The 23,844-nt window shown below is 41.3% G+C and overlaps 1 protein-coding gene across 15 annotated transcripts in view; it reads left to right on the forward strand.

Annotated features, from left to right (window-relative positions):
* Nucleotides 1-23,844, forward strand: part of SCMH1 (Scm polycomb group protein homolog 1) — a 186,993-nt gene that overhangs the window by 92,498 nt on the left and 70,651 nt on the right. For 13 of the 15 annotated variants that reach the window (XM_078452026.2, XM_078452028.2, XM_078452029.2 and 10 more), the window contains 2 exons: nucleotides 7,420-7,508; nucleotides 12,600-12,843. The exons of 1 other annotated variant lie outside the window; for it this stretch is intronic. In XM_078452026.2, coding sequence (XP_078308152.2) covers nucleotides 7,420-7,508; nucleotides 12,600-12,843 — 333 coding nt within the window. Of the gene's footprint in view, nucleotides 1-80; nucleotides 127-7,419; nucleotides 7,509-12,599; nucleotides 12,844-23,844 lie in introns of all 15 variants that reach the window. One more of the 15 variants, XM_060626559.3, reaches the window with a different exon arrangement.

Here is a 23,844-nt window from a genome sequence, read left to right on the forward strand (position 1 = left end):
TTAAGATTTTTCAAAATAAAGTTTAAATAAATTATGTACATAATTATACATATATATGTGTGTGTGTTCATGTTCCCCAGGCCTCCTCTGGACCTCTCCCCAGAGTTGCTGAATCAGAATCTCTAGGTAATGGGGCTTGGGATTCTGCATGGTAAAATGACTCTCCCGAGACTCTAATGAAATCGGTCTATATTTGGGAAATATTGCTCCAGAAGAGCCTTCTTCTCCTGTAAAATCTTGTATGGTTTTTGTGTGTATGTGTGTGTGTTCTGTTCACATAGGAACATTCGTACCCCCCTGCCAGAGTCTTCCGGGGGGAAAGGTGGAAAGGTAGAATGATTTTCAGGTGACATTATTATCTCAATGCTGCCAACCTTTTCCTCACACCCTGTTGTTTTACTAACCTATTCTACTACTCAAGACTGTGATTATTTCTTCTAAAAAAAAAAAAGACTGTCTGGATCACTGGTTCTCAAACTTGGCTGCCAGTTAGAATCACCCAGAGAGCTCTTAAAATTTTCAGTGCATAGGCCTTACCTCAGATCAGTTAAATCTGAATTTCTGGGGTTGGGACCAATGTATTCTTTAATGCTCCCCAAGGGACCCCAGTGTCCATGTTGGATTGTCCCTGGTCTAAAACAGAACCTGGCTTCTGGTGAGGCTCCTAGTCAAGTGTGTCAGGATCCCAGCACAAAGTGCCTGGTCAGCAAACTTGGTCACATGCTCTGGGGTGGGTATATGTGGTACCTTGACTTGAAAGGAACCCTTTGTATATTCCTGTCACTGATCTGTCTTTTCATTTGCTAAGTAGCCTCCAGGGCCTGTCAGTAGAAAGGGGGATTTAAAAAGATAAACGTCTCATTTATCACAGAAATATAAGCTCTTTATAGAAACCTGTGGGGGTGGGGCGCCTGGGTGGCTCAGTCAGTTGAGAGTCGGATCACGGTTCGTGGGTTCGAGTCCCGCATCGGGTGCTGTGCTGCCAGCTCAGAGCCTGGAGCCTGTTTCAGATGATGTGTCTCCCTCTCTCTCTGCTCCTCCCTTGCGCTCTGTCTCAAAAGTAAATAAACATTAAAAAAATTTTTTTTAAATAAAAATAAAAAAAGAAACCTGTGGGGGTGGAAATAACCCAAAATCTTAGAGAGAGATTACTTTAACTGTTGGTGTCTTAAATGCTTATTTTGCAGAGACAATTTTAAAAGTATTCATTAGGGGCACCTGGGTGGCTCAGTTGGTTATGAATCCAACCTTGGCTCAGGTCATGATCTCATGGTTCATGAGTTCAAGCCCCACATCAGGCTCTGTGCTGACAGCTAAGAGCCTGGAGCCTGCTTCAGATTCTGTGTCTCCCTCTCTCTCTGCCCCTCCCTTGCTCATGCTCTGTCTCTGTCTCTCAAAAATAAATAAATGTTAAAAAAAAATTTTTTTAAGTATTCATTAAACTCCTTCTTCTCTACAGCAAGGACCCTGCCAGACCCATGCATACATATATCATCTCAAGATTAGTCACAACCGCCCATTAAATTAATCTGAATTAACTTGAGTTTGAGTGTGTATATGGGGTTGCAACAGTGACGTGGGGATGGAGTCCTATGAGAACTATAAGGAATCCAGTCTCCCCAAATGGTCAGGTTGGGCATTCACTTCTTCCTCGAGGAAGACAGTGTGTTCAGCACCTCTATGCCAGTTTCACTTGTCCGTTCTTTCACGCATGGGGTAAAACTGAGATAGTGTACTCAACCTCAGTTTGGAAGCCTGGCTTTAGTTCAGTATCCTCATCTGACAAATACAGAAACAGGGAAAGGGAAGTGAGTTGTCCAGGATTGTACAGTGACTTAGTGGCATATTTCTGTACATGTATTTGTGGATGTACATGTATGTAAAGCTCCTCTGGGAGAAGAGAAAGTTTGGAATCATCTTGACGGCCACAGAGTCTAATAACTTCACAAAGCTTTGAATTATTATATGGGACAATGAATGGCGGGGTAGGGAGTGAGGACCCACAACCATGTGGTTCCTGGTGTGAGTGCTATTCTGTCACTTGCCACCAGAGGGCATGAGCTCTGATTAAATTCTAGACCTGCTGATCTACATCTCGTTCCAGAGCTTCCTCAGGTCAAGGTTAAACAAATGGATCCTAACTTCTTCAGTAATCCCACAGTCTTGGGAATATCTGGAAGCTCTTTATAACTGGTTCCATATAAATATTTTTAAAGAAATCCTAGGTAAGCACAGAAAACTCGCAGCATGCCTGGGTTTAGAATTAAAGAGACCTGACTTTGTAATATTAGCTCAGCCACTTACAAGTTTAGTTATGTGGCCATTGGTAAGTTAATCTACCTTGACTTTTAACGTTGAATTTCAGTCGCCTGCCAGATCCTTCATAAACTCTGCCATACCTGGTTTTTGAGTATTAAGTGGAATAACATAATAAAGTATCCAGCAAGTCTTGGTACCTGTTTAATAAGTGGAGATTTTTCCTTTGTTCAATAAAACTCTCATGGAAATTAAATTCTAGTTGGAAAAGACGTACACATTACAAGGAAAAAAGAGAGAAAATTCAGGCAATGATAAGAGCTAAGGATAAATAAGGGATCAGGGGGTGCCTGGGTGGTTCAGTCAGTTAAGTGTCTGACTCTTGATCTCAGCTCAGGTCTTGATCTCAGGTTCATGAGTTCAAGCCCCACCTTGGGCTCCATGTTGGGCATGAAGCCTACTTAAAAATATATATAAATAAGAAGGGAGCAGGATTTAGGAGGCTGTTTTAGGTAGGATGGTCTAGGAACACCTCTCTGAGATGATATTTCAGCAAAGAACTAACAAAGATTTGAGAAAAGGGGGGAGTCTTTGAGGCGGAGGGACACAGCTTGGTGTGTTTCAGGAACAGAAAGACCAGTGAATGAGGGGCAGATGAGTTATGAGAAGTAAGTTCATTCCAGACCGCATGAGCTTTGTTAACATGCCTAAAGACTAGATTTATTTGTGTTGTGTATGGGATGTAAGCACAACAGTGATGTGGTCTGATTTATATTTAAAAAAACACGCAAACCTATCATTCTGGCTGTTATGTGGAGAACAGACAGTAGGGAGGGGAAAGTAGAGACAGTCTGCTAGAAGGCTGCTGAGCATTCGAGGCAGAGTGTGACTGTGCCTTAGATCAGGGTGGTCACTGGTGGGTGAGAAATCTCAAATGGTGAGAAATGGTTTGATTCAAGGTACATTATTAGATGCGTGTGCCATCAAGCCTTGCTGACGAATCGTATTTGAGGGGTGCTAGGAAGGGAGGAATCCCAGGTGGCTTCTAGGCATTTTGATCTGAGCACCTGGGTTTTAATAAGTGGTGTCATTAAGTGAGCTGAGACACTGGAGAAAAGAGCAAGTTGGGGGCAGGCAGCAAAATCCAGAGTTCTGCTTGAGACTCATCTTGAGGCCTCTTAGCATCCAAGTGGACTTACAGAAAAAGGCAGATGGAAATACAAGCATGAAACTCAAGGCAGAGGTTTGAGCTGGAGATATAAATTGGCAGTCCTATTTGCCAGGGGGAGACTGGGGACCAAGAGGAAGAGAACCAGTGGCCAAGCACTGAGGTGCTCCCACTTTCAGAGGTCAAAATTTCTGACACACCTGTTCTTTTCTTCACAAGCAGGCCATTGTTTAATTGGAGGAGATCCTCAAGTAACTGTTTTTAATCTTCCCTTCCCTCTTTCTCCAATTTATGACCCGAAACTCTTTTTACCAATAAAAACAGTAAGGTAGGGCTGAGTGATGAAATATCTGAAGACATTAACATGCAGATTAATAATGAAGGTTCTGGAGACAGAGGAATTGGTCTTAAATCCTGCCTCTGCTATTTACTAACAGAGTGGCCTTAGATATTTTATTTAATTTCTCTAACCTCAGTCCTTCCATCTACAATGGCCAGCGTGTATGTTATATCTATTATATATATTATTATATACCAAGCTGTGTTTTAAGTCTTTCACATGTATTAACCTGTTTTAATCCTTAGAACAACCCATCGAGGTAGTTACTATTTTTATCTCACTTTATTTTTGAAGAAACTAAAGCCAGAGAGAGGTTTTTGTAATTTGCCATACGTTACACATCAGGGAGGTGGCAGACTAGATTTAAATCAAGGCAGCTGGTGTCTGGACCAGTGCTACGTTTCTCGTATCTAATTCACAGAGTTGTAGTAGTGATTAAATGAGATAACCCACTTAAAGTGCTTGGCACATAGAGCCTGGAACATCATATGTGCATACTAAATGTTTTCTTTGGAAGCAGCATAGTGTAGTGAAAGCGAACCAGATGAGGGGGCTTAGGACTCCAGCCTCATTCTGTAAGAGCAACTTATGTGACCACAAATAAGTTTCTTAGCCCCTCTGGACTTAAGTTTTGTAATCTGCAACATAAAATTTTTGTACTGTATGGTCTCTGAGGGCCCTTTCAATGTTAAAACGCTATCTATGACTTCCCAATACAAATTATAGATACATTTGAATTTGGAAGAGGGGGTTCCACCTCACTTAGGGAGCTAGGGAATAAAGTACCTTAATAATTCCTTGGGCTGGTAACATTTCTGTGTTGCCCTTCTAGTCTTGAAGGAGCTTGCTGGGAGGTAGTGAAACGGAATAGTCAAGAACCATGAGGTCTGGAGTAGGACCACCATTTATGGGAATCTTCATCACTTACTACCTTGGACAAGATGCTTGAGTTTTCATTTCATCTTCTGCAAACTGAGAAGAATAATACTGTGTACCTCATGGTAGTATTTCAAATATCCGGAAAGAAATTCCATGTAGAGAATTTAATACATAAGCAGTCAGTGCATATTAGCTATTATAATATTATTCTAAGTGTTCCCAGAGCTGAGGGAACTTTTTTTTTATTTTTTATTTTTTAGTTCTTTAAGTTCCATGTGACATGGAAGCTCCTGAGTAACCCTTTTCTAAGAAATGGAATTGGTGAGGGGCGCCTGGGTGGCGCAGTCGGTTAAGCGTCCGACTTCAGCCAGGTCACGATCTCGCGGTCCGTGAGTTCGAGCCCCGCGTCGGGCTCTGGGCTGATGGCTCAGAGCCTGGAGCCTGTTTCCGATTCTGTGTCTCCCTCTCTCTGCCCCTCCCCCGTTCATGCTCTGTCTGTCTCTCTCTGTCCCAAAAAAAAAAAAAAAAAAAAAAGAAATGGAATTGGTGATTATATGGCGAGGCACTTGCTGGGAACTGAGGGCATGAATCTGAGTGTTCTGACTGAGCAGTCATTCCTTCTACTCCTCTCTTTTATCAGGGATAGCAAGCATTTCTCTAGAATAGTTGTGTCTTGCCACGTCTTGCCCATAAGTGTAGTGAACCATCCATGGCCCATCTGCTGTAGGTTTGACTTGCGTCAGTCCTTGACTAACCTAAGGAGAGTTTTCCTCACACACAGACCGGGCCTGAATTTCTGGAGAAATTTATTTATTTTTTTCTTTTATCCTGATGAAAGGAAAAGTAGTAGTCAAGAATCCTTTGGCCGTGATTGCAAAAACTCAAAAAATAGGTTAGAGGAGAGGAAAAGGAGGAAGCAGGAATGACTGAGACCGTATAACCAAGAAGGTAAGGCCTGCTGCTGAGTGGGTTTGAACACAGAGTTGTAAACCCTCTCATGATTCTCCACATCTTGCTCTACGTTGGCTTTATTCTCAGTTGTTCTCCCTGTAGCAGTGCCAAGCCTACAAACAGCCTTATAGCCATGACCTCAGGGAAAGACTCTTCTTCAGCGTGTCTGTCATGTCGGAAAACAGTTGACCCAACTGGGGACACACACACACACACACACACACACACACACACACACACACACACACACTCTTGGTGTAGGGGAGTCTAATGCCCTTAAATGGCATTATTTCGCATTCGCATTCCATGGCCAGGTTGGTAGTCATGTGATAGACATCCCCACCAAATCACATAGAATTTTTCCAAAAGGAAAAAAACTAGGCAAGCAAAAAAGTAAACAATAGCAATTTTAGATTAAGTGATAGGAGCATCCGCATCGCTGTCACCATTGTTGATGTGAAGGAGCTATCAAGACATCTTCTGACCTTGGGGAACTTGGCTTAGCCTAGCCAGCTTTGAGACAGTTTAAATCGTACAGGGTGATGACTCTCTGATTTCTGTTTTCTTCTCTCTCCATGCCCTCCCCCTTAATTATAGCTATTAATTAATACTCCCCAAAGCTGATTCTTCCCTTTTTCATTTTACCTGCACGCTGATAGTTTAGCATAGTAGTTAGCAGTGTGGACTTAAGGATCAGACTGCCTGGGTTTCAATCCTATCTTTCTCATTTGCTCATTTTGAAATCGTAAGTTTACTTTATACCTCTTTTCTCGTCTATAAAAGGAAGACAATAGCTGCCTTCCTGAGTTGTCTTGAGTAGATAGACTGTGGAAGGTGATTGGCTTAATATCTAGTCAAATGGTCAGTAATAACAGATGTCATTGTTGTTGTTATTTCCAGCTCTACAGCTTTGAGGCAGCCTATCTGTTCTTCTGTCAAGAATAGGAAAGCTGAGGGCGATTGGGAGACTATCAAAAAGCACAAGATTTGGGCATCTCAGGATAGAGAGTTGAAGCCAAATCTGAAGGAGGCCTTTGGAACTCTAGCTGGAAGACCTAACTCCGATAACAATCTTATTTTTACAATTTACTAGTTAAATGGTACATTCTTATTGGCTTTTACTTGCTGAACGACAATGGACAATTAATCTCTCTAGGCTTCTTTTTATTCTTTTGGAAAATGAATATTTTTGGATAGGATTATCCCTTCCATGATCATCATTGTCTGATCCTTAATTGTTTAAGTAAAAATGAATATTGGAAAGCGTTCTGTAGTCGTGTGTGTGTGTGTGTGCACGCGCACGTGCATGTGTGTGAGAGAAAGAGAAATAGTGAGTTGGTTTATATTATGATAAACCGAAAAGATTTACTTGTTTATTGGGTGTAGCACGTTACGTACCTGGTTTCTTCCTAAGAGATTATCATATCCCCTTTCATACCCCACTGTCTAGATCATTTCTAAGTATTTGTTGATCCTATCTCACATCTCTTTTGGACTTGTCAAGGAAAGATTTTTAGACATTATAATACATATTTTATAATACTTGTCGGAGAGTCCGAAAGCTTGGTTGGGGATTTTGTTCCACTACTTACTTTGCAACATTACCTTGGGCAAGTTACATTCCCTCTCACGTGCCTCATTTCCATGTCTGTCTAATGAGGCATTTCTTCTATTTAACCTGTAAGTCCTTTCCTAACAGTCTGTGACTCTGTAACTATCACAGCATAGGTTGTGGCAGGAGTAGCTGGATTCCAAAGGGAAAACTTGGTATCACCAGTCCCTTTGAAACCTATTTTTTATCTGTTGCCCATTATGTTTGCTGCAGGATTTCGGCTGAATGCCTCCTCTTGGCCCATGTTCCTTTTGAAGACACTAAATGGAGCAGAGATGGCTCCCATCAGGATTTTCCACAAGGTATGGTGTCCTTCAGATATCACCACTGCAGACTGCTAAGGTCAAATGCTTACATTCTTTCATTTACTAAGCCCCTGATGTCTACTTTATATTTATGGCCTGAGGATGCCTTCTCAGAAACTAGTTCCGTGGAAGGATTTTTTAGTACCTTATGAAGCAGCAATGATCCCTGGAGGAAATTACACCATAAGTTAGGATTTCTGGTTTTTGGGTCCCAGCTCCACCATTAATAAGCTATGTCCTTTTGTCCTCATCTGTAAGTGGGAGTCTGTCTACCTCACAGGATTGTTAGGAAGTTAAAATGTGTTTATCAGTAAAACATAAAATATGATATAAATCTAATAGAGCTATTCTTATCCCAGATCTTGGAATTCCCTAAGTTCCATATGCTAAACAGAGAGAAAGGAAGGAGACTATTTTTTGAGTGTCTACAGGATGTTTGGAGTTGATATACACCATCTCATATAATATTCACAGTTAACTTTCTGAAGCAAGAATTATGATTTCCACTTAACAGCTAAGAAAATGAATACTTTTGAATAAAGAACTTGCCCAAGATCACATGGCTAGTAAGTGGTGGAACAGGGATGTAGAACCCGTATCCATCCTTTCTTGTCTCCCAAAGGATGAGGCAATCAGTCTGCTCTCAGCTGAACTCTTTTAATGAGGTCAAGGGGCCTGAACTAGAGTTGCCTATGCTGCTAGTTAAGTCTAAACCCTAAGAGCGCCTTGGTTCCCAGAATATAGTGTACTGGGCAACCTAGAAACCCTTTCGCTATAGAATATATCAAATTGGTGGTGGGGCAGGGGGAGGGAGACCCACAAATATTCTTTTAAATGCTTTGCTGAGCTACCAGAAAGTTAGAAAACTCTCCAGAGGCCAGAGTGAAGAAGGAGAACCAGTGTTAAGTGTGACGTACTGTACCTGCAGGTCCCTTAAGGGGCTTTGCCAGTCTCACTTTCTAAGGATCTTGTCTTTTAGCAGCCGTGGTAGGATAGATGAGCACTTGGGCCTGTGCAGGGCAGTGAAACAGGCCCTGAGACTGCCACGCAGACAAGTAGGTCAGGTCCCTCAGGTGGTCCCTCCTAGTGAAAAGACTGTTACTACTGCTGAGGAAGGTGTCTGCCTCAGCTCTGCGGTGGGGTGCAAATGGGAGTCACCGCCCCTGATAAATCAGCCTAACCCGTGCAAGTCCAGATACAGCGCATGTGTTGTCTAGGAACTTCAGGGCTGTATGGAGCTCTTTCTGAGTGCCTGCAGAAGCAAACCCAAAGTCTCTCTAGAGGGTTTGGTTGCTTTCAACACAATGCCATAGGAGTCCCCAAGGTGAAGCACCACTGAAGAGGAGTATTCTGTTCAGAATTCCAGAGCCCTCAAATACTCTCAAAATAAACCCAACATGAGACATCAGTGGACCCAACAAAACAGTAAGGCTATAACCAAAGGGCTTCCAGATAATAGAAATAGCAGATAGAGATTATAAGTTAAGCATTTGAAAATGATTAAGGAACAAAAAGAAGGAATTTAAAAGTTGAGAGATGTACAAAACCCTATTTTTAAAAGTATTTTAAAAAATTGAAATGAAACTTAATGGTTAAAAGTACAAATTAATAGGTAAGTATATAAGAAACTAGGACTTAGATAAAGAAGAATTAAGTGAAAGATGTATGTAAGGAATTTCCCCAGAATGCAGCACAGAGAGATAAAGAGGTAGAAAACATTAAGGAAAAGAGACCAGGAGAATAATACTAGAAGGTCCAACGTATGCTGAACACAAACTTCGGAAAGACTAATTAGAAAGAATAGAGAATAGGAATATTCAAGAAGATATTAACAGAATTTTCCAGAGTGTGCAATAAAGGCACATACATACCTTAAAACATCACAGTATTAATTGAAGTCCAGAGAAAAGATCCGAGCAAGTAATCACACAGGGTACCTTCCAGAGGGTTACAGGTAGTGTGACAGCACATTTCCAGACAGCAGCCGTACAAGCCAAAAGATCATAGAACAGTATCTTCCAAGTACTGAGAATAAAATTATTGTCCACCTAGAATTTTATATCCAGCTGTACTATTATTTCAGAACAAATACAAAACCAAGACATTTCCAAACAAACTAGTACAAGTAGATACTTTCAGCCACTGAAAGAACAACTGAAAAATCTATTTCAGGAGGAGGATCATTGAACCCAGAAAATAAGAATGGACGTAATAGTGATGGAAAGATTGCTTAACATGTGGGTAAAACTAAGCAAGCAGTGCCTGTAACTGTATAAACTAAGTATAATAACAATGTGGAACTAAATTATCAAATACCTATTAACTCAGGAGTAGATAAATTTCAGGAGTAGATATTGTTTGGGACTGTACATATAATGAGTTTTAGACTGAATTGGTCAACTATACAGCTGCAGTCGTCTCAAGGCAATCTGCTAAAAGATTCTAAATAGAATGGTTAACATCTGAATCAATGGAGGGGGTAAAAAGGGAAGAAAATTCAATTTACTGTAAAGGAGAAAAAGGAACCCAGAAAAATCAAGTTACATAGAAATGTAGGCAAGATAATAATTGTAATAAATTTAAATATCTCAGTTATCGCAAAGAAGGTTAAACTCATCAGTTCAGTCAGATACACATTAGATTGTTTTTAAATCTAGCTCTATGCTGTTTATAAGAGACCCTGCTAAAATATACACCAAATGTTGAAAGGAAAAGAAAAGACACACCAGGCAAATCTTTGTCAAGAAAGCCTATGCTAACTATACTGACACTAGGCGAAGGAGACTTTGTCGCTGAAAGACTTAATTAAAGAGGCCACAATCTAATGATAAAAAAAAGTACATGCTCCTGAAAAACAGTGCCTCAGATATGAAAGTAAAATTTGACAGAATTTAGACAAATTGGAAAATCCACAGTTGTTGACGAATATTTCAGTACATGTCACTCAGTAATTGATCAATAAAGCAGACAAGGAAATTGGTGTATCAGTCAGCATAAGCTATTCAGTATTAAATCAGCTGATAAGTTTTTTGTTTTTTGTTTTTTAGGTTTATTTGTTTTGAGAGAGAGAGTGCATGTGTGTGCAACTTGTGAGCCAGGGAGGGGCAGAAAGAGAAGGAGAGAGAGTCCAAGCAGGCCCAATGCTGTCAGTGCAGAACCCGATGTGGGACTTGATCTCACAGTGAGATCATGACCTGAGCTGAAATCAAGAGTCAGACACTTAACTGACTGAGCCACCCAGGGGCCCCAAGCTGATCAGTTTTTAAGAGTCAGTTGCAGGGGCGCCTGGGTGACTCAGTCGGTTAAGCATCTGAGTTAGGCTCAGGTGGTGATCTCACAGTTTATGGGTTTGAGCCCTGCGTCAGGCTCTATGCTGACAGCTCGGAGCCTGGAGCCTGCTTCGGATTCTGTGTCTCCCTTGCTTTCTGCCCCTCCCTCGTTCACACTGTCTCTGTCTCTGTGTCTCTCTCTGTCTCAGAAATAAACATTAAATTTTTTTAAGAAAAATAAATCAGTTGCATTTCTATTTAACAGCAGCAAGTGGCTTGAAAATAAAACATTTTTTTAAAATGTTTTTTAATGTTTATTTATTTTTGAGAGAGAGACAGAGCACGAGCAGGGGAGGAGCAGAGAGAAAAGGAGACACAGAATCCGAAACAGGTTCCAGGCTCTGAGCTGTCAGCACAGAGCCCGACACAGGGCTCGAACTCACAAACCATGAGATCATGACCTGAGCCGAAGCCAGACGCTCAACCGACTGAGCCACCCAGGTGCCCCTAAAAATTTTTAAAGATAGCACTTATGATAACAGTAAAATAATATGCCTAGAAAATGTTAATAAAAGCATGAGATACTTATAAAGAAAAATTAAAAATCTATATTAAAGAAAAAATCTACATTAAAGAATACTTAAATGGAAAAGACTATTATGTTCATGGATGAGAAGGCTAAATATCATTTATACAAAGGTTATTTCTGTCTACACTAATCTATAAATTCATTGGGATTCCACTCAAAATCCAAAGAGGGGTTTTCTCTGGACTTGAAAAGCTGATTCCATGGTATCAGCTTTCATACAAAAGATCATATGAAATTCATAATGAAAGATCAGGGAGAAAGACTAGCCAAAACCATACTAAAAAATGACAAAGTAGGGGACTTTTTCTACCGGATACCCATTTAATAAGACCATGTTAGTAAGACCCTGTTATTCGTGCAGGATCAGAGTGTAAGACCAGAGAAAGAATAGAGTGTATAACACTTTTTGAGAACTTTATCTTTGCAACTACACTGCAGATCCACACCATTGGACAGAGTGAGCAATGTTACGAGCACTTAGGAGGGCAATTTGACAATACTTAATAAAGCATAGGATGTGTATATCTGTCCTATAATCCAGCAATTCTACTCCTACTTACATACCCTAAAGTAACCCTTCCACATGTGTGCAAAAGAACAAGTGCAAGAATGGTCACTGAAACTCTTGAAACAGCGAACAATTAGAAATGATCTTAAATGTCCATCTGAATAGAATGAATAGGTTGTGATATATACATATAATGGAATATGAACTATTAGCACTTGAAATATATTGGAGCTAAATTTATCAACGTAGGTAAATTTCAAAAGTGTAGCATTAACCACACACAAAAAAGTTGTAGAATGATATGTATGGTATAATACCATTTATGTAAAATTTTGAAGTATGCAAATGGATGCATATATATATATATATATATATATATATATATATATATATATATACCTATATGTATATACACACACACATACATACATAGTCAAGTATGAAAACATCATGAGGAATGGGCACAAAAGGGATTCAGCTTTAAAAATGTTACCTTTTATTTCTTAAAAAAAAAATCAGAATCAAAATGGTAAAATGTCAGGACATAAAAAGTAATACTTTGGTATACTCTGAAATTCATTTAAAAGAAAGACTACACTTTCATTATAAATCTTCGGTAGCAGCCGGTGACTTTTTCATCATTCCAAACTTGGTAGCAGTCTCTTGGGGCACACAGACTCTGTGTTTGCATCTAGGTCTGTATGTTTCTGTTTCTCATCTAGGAACCACCCTCGCCTTCCCACAACTTCTTCAAAATGGGAATGAAGCTAGAAGCTGTGGACAGGAAGAACCCTCATTTCATTTGCCCAGCCACTATTGGGGAGGTGCGGGGCTCAGAGGTGCTGGTCACTTTTGATGGGTGGCGAGGGGCCTTTGACTACTGGTGCCGCTTCGACTCCCGGGACATCTTCCCTGTGGGCTGGTGTTCCCTGACTGGAGACAACCTACAGCCACCTGGCACTAAAGGTAAAGGCTCATCCATGAGCTCTTGAAATCAGGACCCAGGTTGGTAAGGGAGGTTACCTGGGTCTCCCACGGTCAGCATATCTTCAGTAAACCTCACTAGTAGGCAGCTTAGGTAAACACCAGTGTCTACCCGAGAGCAGTCAGAAACAATAAGAATTTAATGTGCAAGGAAGCTAGATGTGGAGTTTGGGATAAAGTAAAAGTTCCTTACTCTAAATATCCTAGTTTATTCTCAGGCAACTAGCTTTTCCTCCCTGTCACTTTTGTTCCTAACCTCTTTCCGAGTTTGAGTAGCATGGATTGTCTCAAGGTGCACCTCTCTCTCGGGTCCCAGGGGCTTTGCATATGAGCTGGAGTAGCAGTGTGCCATCAGGATACTTGAGAAGCACCGTAGCACAATGGGAAAAGCATGAACTTTGAAGCAAAGTAGACTTAGGTTTGAGTTCCAGCTCTGCCTTTTTTTTTTTTTTTGCCAGCCGTGTGGCTTTGGGCAGTTAGTTTGCCTCTCTAAACCTCAAATTCTCTGTCTGTAAAAGAACACCTGCTTCATAAAGTTATTGTGAGGAATAAATGAGATGATATGGGTAAAATGCTTACATAATATCTGGCAAATAGCAAGTGCTAAACAAATGTTTTTATTATATTACTGCTGCTCTTATCATAGTTATTACATCCTGTATTATATTTATTATAATTACTAGATAATATATAATATGCCACATTATTGGTATTATAATGCTATTATTATAAAAATAACCACTACTAATGGAAGAGTATATATAAAATGCTAGAATAGTGCCACAGAGTAATTGAACAGTAAATTATGTTTCTAATGATGATGGTGTTGGACATCATCCAGAATAGAATTTGAGATAGCTGCTCTAAATAAAAGAAATACTAAGAATCTCATCCCTGAAGTCTAAAAGTGCTAGTTAATCTGAAGGCGTAGAAAGTCACCCTTCCTATTGTCTGTCAGTCCCTTTTCTAAACCTCTGTCAGTTTCATTCATTCAGTTAGCCTGGTATTTATTGAGCACTTAACTGTGAGCCAAGCTGAAGATACAGCAGTTACAAGGATGAGAAACATTTCTGCCCTCCTGGAACTTCTATTCTAGTGGAAGGAGATAGGTGATAAACTTCAAAATCACGAAATAAACAAGATGATTTCAGATCCAGTTTCTCCTCAGGAATAAAGTATAATGAAATAGTGGCAGCAAAGGTGGACTGAGAAGGGGTTTTTTGTTTAACAGCTTTATCAAAGTGTAAGACAAGTGAAACAGACGGCACATATTTAAAATATACCATTTGAAAAGTGTTGACATGTGTGCATCCATGAAACCATGACCCACGATCAAGATAATGAACATATCCATCATGCTCAAAAGTTTCCTCATTCCTCTTGGCAGAGGGAGGAGATTATTTTTTTTAATGTTTACTTATTTTTGAGAGAGAGAGCGAGCATGCACAAGTGGGGGAGGGGCACACACACACACACACACACACACACACACACACATACACACACACACAGACTACGAAGCAGGCTCCAGGCTGTGAGCTGTCAGCACAGAGCCCATTGCGGGGCTTAAACCCACATACTGCAAGATCATGACCTGAGCCAAAGTCAGATGCTCAACCCACTGAACCACCCAGGCACCCTGGGAGGAGATTGTTTAGATACAGTTTCTTTTCAGGAAAATTTGTCTGAAAAGGTGATATTTGAATTGAATGATCAGAAAGAATTCCAAGCAAGGACAGGGCATACATATCATGGTGCTGAGACGTGCGTGAGCGTATGTGTTTCAGGGGCAGAGAGAAGACTGCTCCTACTCTAGAGTGCTGTGTGAGAAGGAAAGTGGCAAAACCCTGTAGGACCTGGAAAGCCAGAGTGAGAATTTGGATTTTATTCTAAACATGTGGGGAATTGTTAGAGGGTACTATGTAGGGGAGTGACAAGATCCGATTTACTTTTAAAAAGTCACTTGCACTTGTATCCAGAATTCAACTCAACAATAAAAAAGGCAACCCAATTAAAAAATGGGCAAAGGGTTTGAATGGACATTTCTGCAGAGAAGATAATATAAAAGGCCCATAAGCACTTGAAAAGATACTCCATGTCGTTAGCCATTAGGGAAATGCTAATCAAAAGCCACAAGGAGATACCGGTTCACATCCATGGGTAAGATATAATCAAAAGGCAATAACAAGTGTTGGTGAGAATGTGGAGGAATTGGATACATGGCTAGTGAGATTGTGAAATGGTGCAGCCACTTTGGAAACAGTTTGGAAGTTACTCAAAGTATTAAGCACGGAGGTACCCGTGACCTAGCAATTCCACTCATGGGTATACGCCCAAAAGAACAGAAAACATGTCCATAGAAAAATGTATCATGTATGTTCATGACAACATTATTCACTGTAGCCAAAAAGTGGAAATAGCCCAAGTGTTCATCATGTGATGAACAGATAAATAAAAGGTGGTATATTCATACGAAATCTTGTTTGGCAATAAAAAGGAATGAGTCCTGAAATAGACTACACCACAGATGTACCTTAAAAGACATTAGACTGGGGCGCCTGGGTGGCGCAGTCGGTTGGGCGTCCGACTTCAGCCAGGTCACGATCTCGCGGTCCGTGAGTTCGAGCCCCGCTTCAGGCTCTGTGCTGACGGCTCGGAGCCTGGAGCCTGTTTCCGATTCTGTGTCTCCCTCTCTCTCTGCCCCTCCCCCGTTCATGCTCTGTCTCTCTCTGTCCCAAAAAAAATAAAAATAAAAAAACGTTGAAAAAAAAAAAATTAAAAAAAAAAAAAAAAAAAAAAAAGACATTAGACTGAGAGGAAAAAGCCAATCACAAAAGCCCACACGTGGCATGATTGCTTTTGTATGGGCTGTCCAGAAGAGGCAGAAACGCAGAGACAAAAGTAAATTAGTGGTTGTCAGTAGCACGGGGGAGAGGGGAAATGGGAGGTCCCTTTGATGAATATGGTAAATATTCTCTGCAATTAGATCAGGAAGGTGTTTGCACATCTGTGTATCTACTAAAAACACCGAATTGTACACATTAAAGGGGTGAAGCTTATGGCATATGAAGTATATATCAATAAAGCTGTCATTTAAAAACTCCCTCGGACTGCTTATGGAGAATGGATTGTGCTGTGCTGACTGTGGACGAGGAAGAGGGGAGGGTTGCTGGGATTAGGTTGGTGGCACTGGGGTGGGGAAAACTTGAGATGGGGGCAGGGCAGCGGTCAGACACACTTCTTGCCTCAGGAAAGTGCTATTCCTCCATATGCTTCAAGAAACAAGCGCCTGAGATTGCTATGAGAAACAACCCGTTGCTGTCCCTCGGCAAGCCCTGTGAGGCGGTATCTTCTGTGGAAGCAGGGAGAAGAGAAGTGCCTTGGAGGTAGTAGCAGAGTCATTTTTGCTTACTTGAGACAAGTAGGATAAGCCTCGGTGCTCCTGGCTATGTTCAGTGAGTAGGTTGGTCCTCTCACTTTCTTGCCTAGGCAATTTCATCACGCTTACTGTAAATCTCTTAGCGTTTCTCCACAGCCACAAGACCAGGGAGTCTTTGTGCCCAGGAGTTGCTGGGCAGGTATTCCTTTGTGACTGGGCACCATGCTGATAAGAAATACGACTATGTGGTTGATGCTTCCAGAGGCGTTTGCTGACTGTTTGCATCCTCCTCTTTGCATATCTGGGGACAGCTGCGATTTTTAACAGCAGATGACCAGATCAGCAGATGGCTCAGAGGTGGAGAGAGACCTTCTTCTGGTTGGCATTTCCAGACCAGATCCTTTGGCCATCATTCCAGCAGCCAGGGTTCCTCCAACAGTTCCCTTGCCCCCCTCCCCTCCCCCTCCGTAGGTTCTCCAGTGTGGCTGTTCAGTAACAGCAGAACTTCAGCCACCTCAGTGTCCTGGCTAGGGCGCAAGTGATCCAATGTGGAAAAAATGTGGTTACTCAATTCTTTTCTCAAAACAAGATGTTCTCTCTGTGTAAGCCTGTTCTCTTTCTAATCATGCTGTCTCCTCCTCCCTTCCTACCTTCTGGCCATTCGTGTGCAAATGGTAAAAATTCAAAGTAATATGAGATTGTTTCTTGCTCTCAGCAAATAGGAAAAAACACCGATTTTATTCAGTGTCTTTTACATGCGTTATTTCACTTTATATTCCTGGTAACTCTCAAGTAGGCATAATTATTTTCAGATACATTTTATTTATGAGAAAAATAAATTTCAGAGGATTAAGTGACTTAGTTCTGTTGATATTTGAGTCTAGAGGGAGAAGTCATGGAGATCTTCCAGTAGGACCAGCTGTCAAGGCCATTTAGAGCCATATTGCCTTCACACATGTCCCCCCTGTACTCTCCCCATTCTCCTTCAGGCTTTCTTCAAAGCTTCGTTTGAGACCCTGGATTTTGGCTTCCAGATCCTGATACGAAATAGGAAAGAAGCAGTGTTGGGGAATATCAGAGCTTTGAACGAGGGTCTAGTCCCAGCTGGGCCACAAACTTATGTCTGTGAACAAGTGATTCCTAATGAGAGGTTGAACTAGGTGACCCTCGATGGCCCTCCCACCCTTGTGATACTGTCCATTCCTGCTCTTGGGGATGGGTAACAAGGGACCCCTGTGACTGTCTCCTGCTTGATTCTGGGTCCGGCTCACCTACCACTTTGCTCTGCCCTCCAGCCACCTAGGGCTCTGCCTCTCTCAGGGACTCCTGCACCCTGGCCGTTTTCTCTTCTGCTAAGAGGTAGTAATCCTTTTTAGCTCTTAAACTCCTGGCGCCCAGCCAACTCTCATAAGAGCAAATACAAAGCTTACAGCTAATCCAGGGTACTTGGTTATAAAAGGCAAGCGTTGTTTTTGTTTTTTAAGCTCATCACTTTTTTTTATGTGTGACTTAACATAAAACTGAAACAGGCAAGTTTCACTTTTTAAACTTTAAAAAACAGAGAGTTCAGTCCATTTGGCTCAACTGTAACGCTTAACTAGGCTTCTCACCATCCTGACATCCACACTGATTTCAATCTGGGTGAGCCCATTTTAGATTACAGTTTAGCTTCCTATGTAACTTGTACAGTAGGAAGAGAATGTGAGCTGTGAGCTGCCGCGCATTTACGTTTTTATTATAAATTAATGTGTTGCTGTCCGGATTATACTCCCAATTTCTTGTGACTTCATAGAGTGTAAACTGGGTCTGGCTGCTCTCAATATGCTGATACTAATATGGGGTCCAGGAGAGGTGCTGCCCTTGAGCACACCTGTTGGAGTAAAAGGTCAGCCGGGCCTCCTCTACCTTTTCATACCACCCCTTCTACCTGTGGCATCATACAAAGAGAATGCTTCATAATCTGACTCGGTGCTATGGTTGAGGGGAATAGTAGTTTTACTCTAGTCTAGAGAGTAAGAAATTGATGCTTCAAAACACAACTTTCGGAATATCTCTTCACATTGTTTCTGTGAAACACTTAAAAAGTATTTTCCATACTTTATGGATGGCCTCTTCCTCTTATAAAACTATCTAGGAAACTATACTATAGCCACTTTGGGATTCTGGGTCAGAAAGAGGATTGGTTAAATTGTAATCCTCAACTGTGCAGGGAAAAACCAGGATAGAGGCGAGAATAACACAAGCCAGGCTAAACTGTGGGTCACAGCATGTACACAGCACGTAGGTCAACTAACGGGTTGATTTTCTTCAGCCATCCATCCATTCATTCAAGTTCTAAGCCCTAAGCCACAGCTGAGTGCTAGTCATTGGCTTAATTGAGGGAGCATCTGCCTTTAGAGTTTACAGTTTGGGGAGTGTATAGACAAATAGAAAATTACAGCTTCAAAGTGATAAAGTACAGAAGGGCCCCTACCTAGTTTGAAGACTGGAAGGTGGAGGTCAGAGGAGGCTTCCAAAGAAAGTGACATCAGACTGAAACCGGAAGAAAAATTCTAGGTAGCCATGGAAACAGAGGCCCAAGATTAAAAGAAAAAAAAAATGTGTTGAGGAACTGAAAGATGCTTAGACAACTAGACTGTAGCATGGAGAGAGAGGAATGGAAAGCGGAAAGGCTGGAGAAGAAGCCCTTTTAGACTGTTTTAAAGATTGGAGTCTTTGCCCTAAAAGCAGTGAGAGACATTGAATGGGCTTTGTAGAGTCGCTGGTCAGATTTGTGTTTTAGAAGACCATTCTGGTAACAGTGAAAGGATGGGTGGCTTCCAGAAGGTGGAGGTAGATGTGCCTATTAACAAGCTGTTACAATATGCCAGTGAAAGAATTGAGGCAGTGACATTGTGGTGAAAAGGATAAAAAGATTGGCGGGGGGGGGGGGGGGGGGGGCATATTCTTTGAATAAAGAACCCAAAATATGAGTTCTTACAGTCGAACACCTGTCGCAACTACTTTACTTATTTAACGAATAATTACCCCTACAACATGGAAATTTTGCCAGTTTTTCAGTATAAGCCTTAATGAGAAAGCTAAAATTCTCCTTTTCATTTTGTCTAGGAAGTTAGCGTTTCTTACTGCCTAGACTCCTTGTTAAATGGAACTAAGTTATTCATTTTTATCTCCCCAGCACTTGGCACATGGTAGTTATTCAGTAATAATTTGCTGAGTGAAGTAGATCACGCTGAATATTCTGATTCCATTTGTGTTCATCAACATCTAAAGCCACTACTCCCTTAATTACCAAAGTGAGAGTGCTACTCCCATTTTCACAGCAGAGTGAAATCCATTTAAACTAACGTTCTGTCTTATAAATTTTGGAAACCTTATGGCCAAAAGTCAGGATGGCAAAGGCCACTCGTCTCCAGAAACATTCGTACAGCTCTACACCTGCCCTTCCATCCAACTTCTTTTGCTACTCAGCCACAGCAAGCAGGAGAGCGTCCTCTCCATAGGAAACTTCTAGCAACCAACATGCCGTGCCTATCTCTGAGAAGGCGTGTTCACTATGTCATGAGCAGTGTGGGCACATTGATCAACGAGCGAAACAAATTTTTTTGGTGCCCTTAATGAGGACAGCTACTTGGTTGTTTGGCTGTTTTCCTTTTTACCTTCTCAGATATCCTAGTTCCAGGCCTCGCCTTTATTTAATATACCGTTTCCTCCCTCCTCCACACATGTGCATGCACACACACACACACACAATCTCTGTCATCATCGCAGATGTGGCCTTGTACTCTACTCACATCTAGAAACTCCAGCCTTTATTCATCCGTGTGGCCGACAGCTGTAGAGCCGTCCCCTTTTGGTGGTGCTAGGCTCGGTGGAGGTTAGAGACAGGTGCCTGCTTCCCAGGTTGAGTGAGTAATTGAAAGAAAATGAGCATGTGCTCACGTGCTATGCACCAAGTAGCACAGGGAGATGCCTGCTATGGGTTCTATCTGAATTAGATGCCTGGACATCTCAAGAAAACTGTGCCAGAAGTGTTTAAATGCTCTATTTTGGTCCAAAAAAATACAGTATTTATGAGATGAGGTTTTCTCTTGATTGTATGCTTATGGTACACAAATAGAAATAGGAAAATGGGGCAGTGACATGAGACACTAGATTATGAAGCGGGGATCTAGGTTCTCCCACTGATTGTAATTATGTCTGCCTAAAGGACAGAAAAGTCCTGTCCCATACCTCTCTTCCAGCTCCCATAAGCTGCCCCTTCGGCTCTGCCCAGTTCCTTTGCCTTCACCAGCCACAGATGCCTGAGAATGGTAGCAGTTTTTTGGCACATGTAATGAAACAACTGGCATCTGTCAAACTCCTGGAAATAGTGAGATGTGACTTAAACAGTTCATAGATTTGACCACACCTACTGTTTTCTTTAGAATTCTTAGACCCATGTAGTTTTCTTTGGCAGGCTTTTATTGAACACTTACTATGTGCCAGCATCAGTACATATCAACTTGCAAAATCCCCTAGTTAAAAAAAATTTTTTTTAACGTTTATTTACTTTTGAGAGAGAGAGACAGAGCGTGAGCGGGGAAGGGTCAGAGAGAGAGAGGGAGACGCAGAATCCGAAGCAGGCTCCGGGCTCCGAGCTGTCAGCCCAGAGCCTGACGCGGGGCTCGAACTCACAAGCTGTGAGATCATGACCCGAGCCAAAGTCGGACGCTCAACCAACTGAGCCACCCGGGCGCCCCAGCAAAATCCCCTAGTGTATATGGTTTTTAGGAAAGCCGGACTGGAAATCAATAATATAAACTCTATGTAGTTACATTTTCTCCCTTAATTATATGGATGATTTTTTCAGGAAATATTGCAGGTGTAATCTCAATAGTGACTTACTAAGTAGACCATAAACATCCATGTATGTGAAAGAAGACGAGGAAAACTTGGCAAACTCTTTGACAGAGCAAAGAAAAAGCAAGAGTATGAGGGTAATACAGCCAGAAGGCAGGAGTTTCAGGCTTTTGAGATTCATTGTCTTACGCTATGGAAAGCTGGACTGCGCTCGTGTGACTGTGTGGCTGACCAGCATGCGCTTCATCATAGGGTGCTTTCACCAAGGGCCCTCGGTTTCACCAGACACATTCACAGATCATCTTCTGAGAACACATAGCCCTACACCTGCAGAAATTGCTCCCAAGTCCTCTTGTCTATTACCCTCAACAGCTAAGGCCAGTCACTCCTTTGTCAGTAGTAGAAGGTTCTTAAAGTTGGCTTGTGGTCCTGTCATGCACGATCTTATTTTCCTCTGTTTTCCCCCACTCTCTGTAGATTTATCAGTTGAAAAACTCCCAGGAAAAATGAAACATCTTTATAGTTGTAGAGGTCTTCTCCCCGTGCTGTAGGAATTAGAGTCCAGCAGGAAAGAAGGAGCTAGATCTGGAGAACCGAAAGTGTTAACCGAGCTGGATCAGAACAAGAGGCAACCCATGCTGCATTAAGTGAACTTGATTTAGAGGAGTGGAGTTTCAGCCTTGGCATCAGCCCAGCTGGCAGCACATAGCTGAACCCAGCCAAGTTGAGCAAAGCTAATAAAGAACACATCCTCTAAATTACAATGCCAAGCCAACGATACACTGCTGTGAGTGAAAACAAGATCCCAGTCCAGGAAACTGATAAACCAAATGGGTTTCCCCCTGCTCCTTTTTTCCCCCCATTGTTCATGTTCTATGTCATGTAGACACACACAAGTTGGGCTTACTTAACATTTTGTACATCAGTTTTCAATTCCATATACTGTGTTGTTGCCAGAGAGAGGAGAGATCTGATAATGAATTTTTTTTTGGCAAATAAGACTCTTAAGGATTATTGGAGAAACCTAGAAGTCAAAAATACTCTGACACCCTTCATTATTATAAGTAGGCATCTTTAGTTCATTATCTTCCTTCCTTTACTTGGGGATGCACTCTTGTTTATCAGTTTCAAGGTAAAATAGTGGGAAGAGCATGAACTTTAGAGACCAAACGATCTAGGTTCAAATCAACCTCTGTGCGTTCAGTTTCTCCATCTTTAACATATCCAAGTATAATGGTTGTCTCAGGAAAAGGCACTTGTGGGATTGTTTGAGTTGCAAGCTAAAGTAGCCACTTTTTCATGGAACATCATGTATAATTAAAAGAAAAACCGACTTGGATATTTGGCAGACTCTTTCTCCAAAATTAAGTGAGCTGGTCACTTTAAAGAAGACAACCTATAAGCATTTGCTGTAAATGATCAATTTAAACTTTCAAGTGAAAATCAGAATCTTGGGAAACTTGTATCCATCGTGAGCTTATCTTCCCAACATGTGAAGGCTTCAGAGTCACTCGTTGCCATGTTCTCGTCTATCTAGAAGTTGTTTTGGTTAAGGTTTATTTATTTGCCTTCATATTAAATATAAGACGTCAGGAAGGTAAATAAAGTCATAGAAGTCTAGAATCTCAGGGTTAGAGGGAACTTCAGAAGTTACCAAATTCAACCCTCCACCTAATTCAGGCCTCTCCCTGAGAGCATCCCCATAACTACATATCCAGCCCTTACTCAAATTCTTCCAGAGACAGGGAGATTATAACCTCCCAGAGGTGAACATTTTTCATTTGTGATAGCGCTAATGACTAAAAGTGTTCTTGCTAAATTTGAGCTGAAATCTGCTCTCCCCCAGTATCTATCTCTTGGCTCTAATTTTGTTTCTTGTTTCACCCAAAGCCTTCTTCAGACACCTCTTGATACTCTTGTTCCTCCAGGCCTTTTTCCTTCAGTTATATCTGAAATTGGATAGTTTCTAAGCCCCTCATCAGCTTGGATCTCTTCTTGACCCATTTCAGCTTACCGTGTTGTGCCCAGAGCAAACTCCGCACATCAGGGATGGTCTGACTAGTGCAGAGAGGATTGGCACTCTTGCTTCCCTTAAGAGAGCATTAGACTGCCTAGCATGTTGCAAATGAGGGATTGCATTTCCTCTGTTTTTATATACTTAAAATGGTTATAGTAGTTTCTTACCATTACCCCTTATCTAGGTTCAGCACAAGTTGAACCAAACTTCAGGACATAATGGCCATGTTAGAAAGGAGGATTTTCTGGCACCTTTTTTTTTTTTTTTTTTTTAATTTCTCTGCTACTAAAGGGTAGGGACGGTAAATCACAAGATTTGGAAAGTGCTTTTCCAGTTCTTTTTTATCATACTGTCCAGGTTGTGACACACCCAAGTATTTTCCTCGGGAAAAGTTTTCATTAGATAAGAGGATTCCTTCTCTTTCCCAAAGATAGCTTTTCTTCGTTCAAACCAATAGGGATCATATAGTATCAGCTGTATAGAAACATGGAAGCCTGCCTTAGAGCTGAGTTCTCCCACATACCCATGGTCAGTAGTCAGAGTATACTTTCAAGGCAGTCTCATTTGTAACTTGCCATGGAAAAGAATGTAGATCATAAAAATGCTTAACCTTTTGTGTATCTGCTATTTTGGTATTACATTAAACTAACCACCTTTTATAATGTTGTTTAGAAAGATGTTCAATGAGCACCATTTTAATAAGAAAGGAAGTTAACCTTTTCAATGCCACATGGAAGTTTCCAAA

Source organism: Panthera onca, chromosome C1, assembly GCF_046562875.1.
Source record: "Panthera onca isolate mPanOnc1 chromosome C1, mPanOnc1 haplotype 2, whole genome shotgun sequence".
In the NCBI taxonomy this organism is placed as follows: Eukaryota; Metazoa; Chordata; class Mammalia; order Carnivora; family Felidae; genus Panthera; species Panthera onca.